The sequence below is a fragment of the Vitis vinifera genome, chromosome 3 (assembly GCF_030704535.1).
Source record: "Vitis vinifera cultivar Pinot Noir 40024 chromosome 3, ASM3070453v1".
Taxonomy (NCBI): Eukaryota; Viridiplantae; Streptophyta; class Magnoliopsida; order Vitales; family Vitaceae; genus Vitis; species Vitis vinifera.
In genome coordinates this window covers 3,477,873-3,489,422 of record NC_081807.1, presented here as the reverse complement: position 1 = coordinate 3,489,422, position 11,550 = coordinate 3,477,873, and the positions used below count along the sequence as shown (strand labels likewise).

The 11,550-nt window shown below is 31.9% G+C and overlaps 1 protein-coding gene across 2 annotated transcripts; it reads right to left on the bottom strand.

Annotated features, from left to right (window-relative positions):
• Positions 1–4: 4 nt before the first annotated feature.
• On the bottom strand, positions 5–10,061 carry LOC132253554 (uncharacterized). Of its 2 annotated transcripts, none has more exons than XM_059735844.1 (2): positions 9,986–10,061; positions 5–5,145 (listed from the first exon to the last, which is right to left on the bottom strand). In XM_059735844.1, the coding sequence occupies exon 2, from the start codon at positions 1,075–1,077 to the stop codon at positions 10–12; it is 1,068 nt and encodes a 355-aa protein (XP_059591827.1). In that variant the 5' UTR covers positions 1,078–5,145; positions 9,986–10,061; the 3' UTR covers positions 5–9. The 2 variants fall into 2 exon arrangements, with proteins under 2 accessions (XP_059591827.1, XP_059591826.1); XM_059735843.1 differs by having other exon boundaries at positions 5–5,090.
• Positions 10,062–11,550: the final 1,489 nt, after the last annotated feature.

The following is an 11,550-nucleotide window of genomic DNA, read 5'->3' as shown; positions in this document are numbered from 1 at the left end:
ATCTACCAGCTACTGCAGAGCCTCGATCCTAGCGACATCCTCCATCTCCATCACGCGCCTCTGTGCGCGTGCACTAGCCTCACCCCCAACCTCGACCACTGCAGCTTTCTTCAACCCTCTCAACCCTGCCGACCTTACCTTCAAAATCGGCCTGACCTCCCACCAAAGGGTTAACACATAGCACAGATCTTCAATCCATACTTCTACCACGTTGGGTAGTTCTTCTCCTTTCGTCTTTACCAGGATCCGCGCCCACTGAAGTTCTTCAAGCCTCTCTGTTTGGGGATCGATTGCTAGAAACCCCCCACACTCCTCACCAACCCTTCTCAGAATGGTCTGATCCCAAAGAGAGACCGGGAGGCCCACGATTCTCATCCATGCCTCCCGCCTTCTTTCCCCTTCCAGCATGCACCCCGTCGCAGGCCTCCATTTTTCCAGTCGGACCTGAGTCCCCCTTACCGTAGTGCTTCCGAGACCTAGAACTCTCTTTGCTTCTTCCAATCTTTCAAACTCCAACAAAATCTTGCCCCTCTCCAGCTTTGCAATGCCCAGATTACCCTTCAGTTCCCATTCTTTTGCCAAGAGGGTTCCCCAAACCTTCAGGTCGTCCCCTCTCCCAGATCTAGGGTTCCAAGACCCAACCAAACAATGACCCAGTTTTTCCATATTTCTACTGATCTCCTTCTCTCTAACCGCCACTGTGATTACTGCATGATCTTTCCTCACCGGCTGTTTTATCACCTCCGCAAAGGTCTTTGTCGTGATAGGCTTCAACAACATCTCCTCAGTCTTCTTGCCCTCATCCCCTTTCGTAACAATACTCAGACGCCTTAGCGCCTCGATCATTGAGGTCCATCCCCCCACTGCTCCTCTCCCTTTGGGGATAAAAATACTAGCATTTTTGTTCTCCAAATCCACCACTCCTAATCTGATGTACCCCCCGCCTCTGTTCTCATCTCTTAACATAGAGTAAACCCTTCCATTTTCCTTCCAGCTTCTTCTCCATTTCCCACCATTCATATCTTTGCAGCAGTGGACTAAACCCTCGAGAAAAATCCCTAGGCTCTCTACTCCCATCCGAACCCACGACGAGGTCCCTCGTTTCCTCTCCACCACCACCAGCTGCGATTTGCCCTTTTTTACTTCCACCTCGAGCTCAAAGGTCTTCGATTCGACACTGAACCTGTTCTTCCTAGGTTTATCCCGGTGCCCCAAGAGATCAGCTCCCTTTATACTTTCACTCCGGCTCGAGTGCCCGCGATCTTCTCCCCCGCTCCCATCCAGCCGTAGGAATCCTCTCTTTTCTTCATCGGTACCCTTCGGTCGTAGAAGCCCTCGCTCTTCGCCTTCGCTCTCCTTCGATCGCAGACCCCCTCGCTCTCCTCCCTCGGATTCAGACACCCTCACTCTAACTATCTCACACTCTCGCTCTCTCTCTCTCTCTCGCTCATAAATATATCACAAGTCTCATAACATACAATATGCACCTCACCCAAATCTAGAATCAAAGAAATAATAATATGGAAACCATGCAAAGCAACATGGAGTAATCACAAGAATATTTAATAAGCAAGGTAAACATATCAATGTAAGCAAGTAGATAGGAAAGGGAAGAATCCCACCTTGATTGCATAAAGCGCTTTCATAAGATAATGAGGTTAGTTCAACAAGCAATAATGAATACAAAAGAAGAAGCAAAAGACAATAATCAAGCTTAAAGAAAGGTAATCATTAATACACACTCAAGACAAATTCAAATAAAATATCGAAAAGGAAAATATGATACAAAAGAATATTCATGTATCATATACAATATATCTACAAGGTGAGTTAAAAATCAAAGAAGCTTGCAAATATTTACAAGAAGGTTGAAATATAAAAAACGTGCAAAATAATCAACAATAAGGCAAAATGGGGACACGTATAAGATAAATCCAAATGAAATACCTAAAAATGAGAAAACATCAAAATAAAAAATCCACATCACTCTCAACATGCCTACAATATAATACAATTGATAAATTAATCTAATCATGTACAATGTGATGCTAGATTTAATCACATTCAAATCACATTACTCAATTTTCAATAATAGGTCAGAACAGAGGTGTGTACAAAATACTTCCAAATAAAATAGTTAGGCAAGGTGTTTCAACAAATAAAAAATTCCATATCTTCCTCTATGAGTCTAGAACAAAATCCAATTGGCCAGTTACCCAAACCATATCTCAATTAATACCAGATTAATTCACAAACACATTGGTAAGAAACAAGACGATTTTCAATAGCACACAAAGACAAATTTAATTAGCCTATTTAGAAGGATGATAATATCCTACCAAAATTCATACAACTCATTTAAGATGTCTACTTTATAGGAAAAATAGCAACATAATTAAATCACACAAGGAAGAATTTTAAGTTGAGCCAAACAGCCCCTAACTACAGAAAGGTAGATTTTTTTCTCTCATTTAGGGAATCGGTTTTTAATAAAACAGGTGTTTAAACTTAATTTCAAGAAGTGTAGATGAAGGGAAAATATCAAACAAAATTAAAAGAAATAGGAAATAATTTATTTCTACAAATTTAGTTTAGGTGTCCAGAACATGGCGAGAACAGGACCTTTGTAAAAACCAACTTAGTTCTCCCATTTGAAAAATGATTTTTTGGTCAAAAAAAAAATTCAATTGAATAGTAGCATTAAACTTCGAGAATTTAAGATATGTGGGCCTCTCACCAAGTCCCTATTTACTGTACACTGGTCAAATTCATGTATCCTCAAACCTCATATGAATATTAATGAATTCATCAAAACCAAGGATCTTCCATATTTATTTGGAACTATGAATTTGGATTCATGTGAAAAAATTGAAATTCATTTTTTAAAAATAATGAAAAGATGCATACAAATTGAAATTGGTTGCATTTCCTTTTCCTTTTAAGAAAGAGATTTTTGAATTCTAATGACCTAAGATGGTTTTTTTCAAGAAAGATTTAAGAGTTGATCTTTTTTTGAAAAAGTAAATTTCTTTTTTTTTTTTCAAACAATAAAACACACATGATACCAACCACAACAACTGTAAGAAAGTGTAGGATGACATACGATTTAACATCTATAATTATTACTATCAAACAACCATATAAGGATCCAAAAGCAATGAAAAAACCAAGTTGAGTAACCCTAAGCCACCTACCATGTACAATCAAGGGACCTAAATTGAGTGAGAATATCCCCACAAAGAACACACCTCACCCTAATCCTAATAGGCATCAATCAATAAATAAAATATATCAACTTCATGCAATAATCAACAATTTATAAATGAAATATTAAAACATGTTATTATAAAAAATGTTTAAACTGACAATCAACTAATGATTTTAAATAATATAAACTAACATGATATCATCAAAACAACAACTAGTGATTTTAAAAAATATAACTAACATAAGATTATCAAAACAAACAACTAATGACTTTAAAAAATAAACTAGCATGAGATCATCAAAACAAACAACTAATAATTTTTAAAAATATGAACTAATATAAGATCACCAAAATAACCAACTAGAGATTGTTTTAAAAAAGAATAAACTAAGATGAGATCATCAAAACAACCAACTAGAGATTTTTTTTAAAAAGAATAAATTAACATGAGATCACCAAAACAACCAATTAAGGATTTAAAATATATATATATAACATGAGATCATCAAACAACAACTAATGATTTTTCAAAAATATAAACTAACATGGAATCATCAAAACAACCAATTAAGGATTTCAAAAAATATGACTAACACGAGATCATCAACATTAACAACTAATGATTTAAAAAATATATATATATAAACTAACATAAAATCATCAAAATAACCAACTAGAGATTTTAAAATCATTAGTTATTTGTTTTGATGATTTCATGTTTAGTTTATATTTTTAAAATTATTAGTTATTATTTTGATGACCTCATGTTTAGTTTATATTTTTTAAATCATTAGTTGGTTGTTTTGATGATCTCATGTTAGTTTATTCTTTTTTTTAAAAAAAAATCTCTAGTTGGTTGTTTTGGTGATCTCATGTTCATATTTTAAAAAATCATTACTTATTTGTTTTGATGATCTCATATTAGTTTATATTTTTTTTATATCTCTAATTGGTTGTTTGAATAATTTCATCTTAGTTTAAAAAAAAAAATTAGTTGGTTGTTTTGATGATCTCATGTTAGTTAATAATTTTTTTTTTTTTTAAATAAGGAAACAAAATGAATATTTTGCTTCTCCTCAAAACTATGTATGATAAAAATTTTAAAAAAATCAAAATAAAAATTATTTTTTCAAAAAATATTTTATCAAAGTTTTGATGGCTATCAGTTGATTTAGCAATTTCTAGTCTTCATATCCTTATTGCTTGAAAAGATGAAAGCATTAATTAAACTTCCGATGTTTTGTACACACATAGAAATAGATGATGTCTTTAAATTAAAATTACACAAATTCTTCTCAATCAATTTTCATTAACCTTCAATTAAAATGATCCCAAACTCCTATTTATCCACTTGTATGTATGTATATGTATATATATATATATATATTCAAAAACAATTTAAAACTTGTCAATGAAATTATTATTCTTTTTTTGAAACTTTTCTATATCATCTTTTAATTACAAAAGAACTATTAAATTATTCATTCGGATGTTGTTTTGAAAAATTTTCTAAAAAATTTGTTACACAACTTTTTCACTACTAATTTTTTTTAATAATATCTACTAATTTTAGGTTATTAAGCTTATCTAATAATGATATATGCAAGTCTCTCAAAATATAAAATTATGTCAATACTTATTTAATTCACTTTTTTTTTCATCATATTATCTTCAAATATTTCCCTCCTAACCTAAACTTCCAACTCCACTACTGCTTCTTAGACAAATGAGTTAATGTGACTCTAAAGATTAACACATAGTTAAGAGACAAAAATGATATATTGGAATTAGATTCAGAGTCAGAGTGAGTCAGAGTCAATCTCAGCTTCCACTTGTGGTGAAGTGTTAGAAGAATCGAATTCCAACTTCGCATCAACCAATGCTGCAAAGTCATCACTGCTTGATGAGTTGATTGGAGAATCAGTCACAAGAGTCATCTAAACATTCATAAAAGAAATAGAGAACTTAATATAACATTCATGAATAGACAAAAGTTTGGGCAAAACTAACATAAATGAGATTACAAAGGGGCAACAAATAAAAAAATGAAGCAAGTTGACTGTTAAGAAAATGTAAATAACCAAATCACTTTTGAATGGTTTTTCATCTAACAAGAAAGGCTTCACTGTGGCAGCTGATAATCCAAGCTAACCTAAGATAGAGTGTAAATGGGCCAGAGCAAAACTGCTTATTTGGGATCCAAGCACAGCTTGGCATAGAGCTTGTGCCCCACGAGCACTTTTTCAGGAGAGATACTATTTAGTCTCCCCTGGTCGAAGCTCTAAATGAATCAATCTAGAAAAGGGCAATTAACTAAAAAAGGGAAGCATGGCTCCATTTATTTTGTTAGAAAATAAAATTCAGGAAAAGAAACACATTTACACTATTGAATCACATGGGATCATTGTGATTCTGGCATAGGAGAACAACTCATATGTTCAGATTATACCTCGAAAGTGACATCCCAATAATTAAAAATGAAGCAACTTTCCATCATTTTGAAGACATTATAGAATTTCCATTGGGAAAGGCCTAATTCTTATGTTCCAAGCTAATTACCTGGCGTGTTTTTCACTAAGATTTTTAGAAACAATTCTTTTCCAAACACCAAATGAAGTCTAGATAAATACAAAAATACCAGAAGGTCTGTAGAACAACTCATTACCAAGTGAGAACCATGAGAGTAAGAGCCTTAAGAAAGAAAATCAAGGTTATGATTTTTAGTGGTTGGTTAATAAACCAAAAAATGAGTGGTGATTAGATCTTTTAAAACACAAATAAACTTGTAGATAGCATATCAATATTGTTGACACTTAAAAGCCTCATGAGCAAGGGTCACAACACTTGGAGACTAAGGTACCTGTAGGTATACAAACAGAGGGTACTTTCTCCATCATTCCAAAAGTACTAATCTCATTCAGGAGAGCAAAAAAACAACAGAGCAAAGGTTTTTTTTTTTTTTTTGGGAATAAAGAAAAGTACTTTCAAATGCTAACCAAACCAGGGGCCATTTTATGGTACACATACATTCCATTCTCAATAGCACATGCAAAGGTTATAAAGATTTTTTTCCTTTACTTATCCAACCATTGATATTAATTTTAAAACACTAAGCAGTTAATATTGAGTGAAATTGATGTGCATGTACCAAAGTTTTCAAAGGCAAAAGCATAAGATGAAGCGTTTTAATGCTCACGAGGTGTGGCGTAAGCCTCAAGGCATTGAAGCATAAGCTACAAGGCATTGAGGCGTAAGCCTTTTAATTTAAATAGCTAATAGAGATTTAAATAATTTAAAATATATAAAGTAAAATAAAATAAACGATAAATTTCATAATAAATTCATTTGTCACAGAAGCCACATTAATAATTCCATAACATAAATGAAAAAATAATTATAACTGAATTGCATAGATTTTCTACCAATTGAAAATAATAATGATTGAATTGCATAATTATTTTTATTTAGAAAATAATAATTAAATTATATAACTGGCATCTAGAAAAAAAGTAAAAATTGATATTTTGCAGCCTCACCCTGAACACATTTTGCAGCTGCCTAACCCTGAAGAACACCTTTAAAAACTTTGGCATGTACATAATTTTAAAAACTGATATTTTCTTACTTGCTTTTCTAACCAATAGTGACCAGCAATCCAATTTTTTACAAAACCATGAGCACTTATATTAGATGATGATAATGATAATGATAATCATAATCATAATAAACTTATTGTATCTAATACAACACAATCTTTATTTGATCCTAAAAAGCAACTTCAAGTTGCAGGTTTTGTCATTTTACCTAAAAGTGCAACTTGAATAGTATTTTGTAGTAATAACTACAAATGCAACTTAAAATTACAATTTTATAATCATTGATCACACCCTTTTTGCATTGTGTTAGAGCTAGAGTTTTATGGAATTCGGTGTTTTCCTTGTTCAAGGTTGCATGGGTGATGCTGAGTTCAAGAAGAGAAACCCCCTTAGGGTGGCATGATTCTTTTGTAGGGAAAAAAAAGGAAGAAGATTAGGAGGGTTATCCAATTGTGCATGTTTTAGTCTTTATGGAAGGAGAGGAACTAAAGATTGTTTGAAAACAAAGAAATGTTTGATCAAGCACTTAAATCCATGTTTCTTTATAATATTTCGTCATGGGTTAGGAGGCCCATGGATGAGGGTTCCTTAAATAGGATAGATTTTATAGATTGGTTGGCATCTTTCATCTATCAAGAAATTTACAATTTTATAATTAATAAATACTAAACAAAAATTCTAAAGTGTTTTTTCTCCCAAATATCCTTATTAAAAAAATTATTTTACCAATATGCAAAAGAATTAATTCATTATTAATTCCTCTTCTATTCTTTCTTTCTAGTACTAACAATTATACCTATATTCCTCTTTATTATTTCTTCCCATATAAATCAATTGTTCTTAAATTATATGACCTATATTTTTTTTCTTTAAAAAAAATAAAAATAAAAACTATTTTACCATTCCTTTTCATTTGTAATGGTTATTCTTCCATTATTTGACAATATTCCTCTCTCATTATTCCTTCCAATATTTAATTATTACTGTTTCAACTTATTTTTGATAAAAAAAAATCATACATCTTCTTATTTATATTCCAAGAAATCCATTCACATATTCTTTCATTATTCCTTCCAATATTTATCAACTATTTTTCATTTTTTTGACTTATACTCCTTATTTTAATAATTTCTTTTCTCACAAAGGGGAAGGAGTTGTTTTTTTGTCACTGTTAATAATATTTTTGCCTGCCCAAGGAAAAAATTCATTATTTCTTTCCATTAGTTATTTTTCCTTATTTATTTATTGATTTATTTGATAGGCAAAGGAACAGAATATATCCAAAAGGTACCTAGGAGGCTAGGAAAAAGAGGAGGCGCAACAATGTATACAAGCGACACACGAAAAATTAGACTACACCACCATCTACACCTACTTCAATAACTTCCCATATTATCTATAAAATCCCAAAAGTACAAAAAGAAGATCCCATTCCCCTGCTATAAAGTCCTGAGAAGTACATTTTTCAGATCCAAAAATAAAAAATGTGCAAACAATAATGCGGTTTCTGATTAAAAAAATGTATACAGAAAGGTCACTTGCAAAGGTTGTGATGTTGGAGAAATGCTCAAGTTGGGTGGGCTCAAATGCGGTGTGTACATATATAGGTATAATTGGGGTTGTTTTGTTTTGAGACTTGGATGTGATTTATTCTTCCTTATTTGGTTATAGAGAAAATTGAGAAATTGTCAAGGGAGAACAAGGACAAAGTGTTGCACTTAATGATGTTTAATTAATTATACAACACAACTTATTTGAAAAATTGGGAACAAAAAATTCAGATTATTTTTTAACCTTTTACAGTAATATTTTTTTCTTTGATTTTTAAGTAACCAAACTGACCAATTTTGGTGATGTTAAATTTACTTGATGGATCAGTTGCTCTTTCTTTTGAAACTTCAAATATGTTGCAAAGATTTCACGTAACTTTGCAATATAATAAATTGCATTTTTGCAGTATTTTTATTTAATTTTTTTTCTTATGCATGATTCAATTTTTATTTTATATGATTTCATTGGTTATTTTCCTTGTTGATTAACCAGTTGGGATTAACTTAGAAGTTGGACATTTTCATTTATTATTTTTCTTTAGATTTGTATCCTCAATTATATCCTCCCCCCCCCCCCCCCCCCCTTTTTTTTTTGTTGGGGTAGTTGCAACAAAATTGCATTTCTCATGCTTATTCCTTAAGCAAAAGAATGGAAGAAAAGATGAAATCTTAAAACTCATAGGCTATTTTTGGTTCCCATAAAATTTAAGGGAAAATGTTAGAGAAAGAAAATAGAAAGAAAAAAAAGGAAGGAAATAAATAAATTATTTTTGTTTTTTATTTCAAGTTCATTTCACTTATTTTAACTCATTGATATAAGGATTAGATAACTTGAAAATGCACAAGTTTCTAACTAGTTTTAATTATATTTAATTTTCTTTGGTATTTTCAATTGGACAACCACATGAGAAAATCATTTTCCTTAGCATTTTTTTTTTTCTTTCCTAAGTACTTTCCGGGAACCAAACATAACCATAATGAACTGTGCTTGACAGTTTAAAGGAGGGGAGGCACTAAACAGGAAAACCCATAACATACACCTAGGTGAGAAAATGGAACTGTCATCTGAAAATGTGTGTAATCTATCTAGTTTTTTCGTGCATTAACAACTAAACTGCAACTTGAAGTTGCAGTGATATATTTATAACCAACAATTCGAAGTGTCGAACTCATGAAGGGTGTTTAGGAGTTAGCCATTCGGATGAGAAAATTTCAGCTTAGTAATAACCATAAAACAACAACCTCAAGTTCCATTTTCTATAGGCAGTGATCATCACTCATCAGATATCCTATTTGAATCCAAACATATCAAACATTGTAATAGTTTTCATTTCATATCAAAACCTCAAAATTTTCTTCCATCTTTATATCAATTAGGAAAAAAATGTAGGAGAAGCAAGTTGGAAGCCCCCGACAAATTGAAAGAAGAAAAATCTACCCAATAGAAACGCATGGATTTGCGATAATGAAGTATACAAATACATATAACCAAAATCACAAATCTGAATTCCGTAGAAGAAACCGCGGAAAAAGCAGGAAAACAAAAATTCACTTCACCGAAAAATCTGACAATAAAACCACAAAGTAATCCAGAAATCATGAAATCAACGGAAAGAAATGGTTAATAGTACCAGTCTTTAGCACGAGAAATCAAGCTCTTTGATGAAGAATTCTAGGGCTTTCTGCTCTGTCTCTTCTCGTCCGTGCTTCTTGAATTCTCTCTCATTTGGGCATGTAATGCCGCCAATACTGGCCTTGGGCTTCTCACTCCCAACGGACTTACAGGGGCCCAGCCCATTTCCTGTAGAGGTATTAGTTGGGCTTGCACCTATAGCCAACCCAACTAGAATTAATAAATTTCAACCCCAATCCTAATGCTCAACCCAAATCCAATCTATCTTCATTTTTCCAAGTTTGGGTTAGGTTCACATTCTAAAAATCGGGATGAGTTGATTTTCAAATGTAATAATATTTTTAATTTTATCTTTAATACACTTATTAATTTAAATAATAAATAAGATAAATAAAAAATATTTATTCACTATTTTTAAAAAAAAATTATATAAAATATAATTAAATTTGACATTTTTTAAGATTATTTGAAAGGAATAAATGAAATATTATTATAAATAATAATATAAATTATAAATATCATAAAATATTGAATCAACTTCAAGTTAAACCCAGGTTTCCAAATTTAAGTTCGGGTTGTGTTTTCTTAATTCAAGCCCAACTCGATATTAAAAATATATCGGGCTTGGATTAAGTTGGATCAATCCATCCAAATTGCATTCCTAAAAAACTGAGCCCAAGTTTTGAAGATCAAGTTGGGCTCATTTGAAAAAAAATGGAAGCTAATTTTATTTTTTTATTTTTTATTTTTTTAAAAAAACATATTTTTAAAACACAATTCCCGAACATAAATTCAAATGATTCAATGAGCACAAATTCAAGAACTTGCCCTTCATCAATTTTGAGGCTGAAGACAGAGGAAATTGCAAAAACTACATTCTAAATGACTTTCTATGACTTAGAGTGTATTTGAGAGTAATTTTAAAAAATATTTTTAACATTTTTAATACTTGAATAATAAAAAATTTTAAGTACTAAAAATATTAAAAACGTTTCCTACAAACGGACTCTTAATTTTACCATTTTTTGATGACATCCTTTTTCCCTTTTTTTTCCGGAGAAAAGGAACAGATTGAGAACAAAAGTGGGGAAATGAGGGCACGAGTGATGTAGAGTTTTGTACACAAGTCGTGAGTTTGTAGGTGAAAACCAACCGATCAAACCCATCAGTTGTAACCATGAGCCGGTTGGGACTATACAAATTCCTTCTGGCCCCGCATCAACAGGGACTGTCCTAAAGCAATTTCGAGTACATAGTGCCCTGAAGAGGAGGACAAAGGAGAGAGACACAGTGGGTATATATACAGTAATAGAGACCTATGAAAAGGGAGGAACAAAGGCAGAGACTAGTCATTTTCATTAGGGTCCTATGGTGATGATTTTTCCATGAATATTATAATAAAAATATGAAAATATAAAAATATAAAATAAAATAAAACTAAAGAGATGCAGTTGAAGAACTAAAGGCAAAACGGGCTAGGGTGGTTGATGGAAAATTGAAGTGAGAAGTGGTCCAATTCAGTATCCAACTTTTAATTTTCCATAGGTTTTTCATTATCGGAGA

Bases quoted from the DNA above. Each gene is read 5' to 3' on its own strand.
- LOC132253554 (XM_059735844.1), bottom strand. From the start codon at position 1,077: ATGGGAGTAGAGAGCCTAGGGATTTTTCTCGAGGGTTTAGTCCACTGC.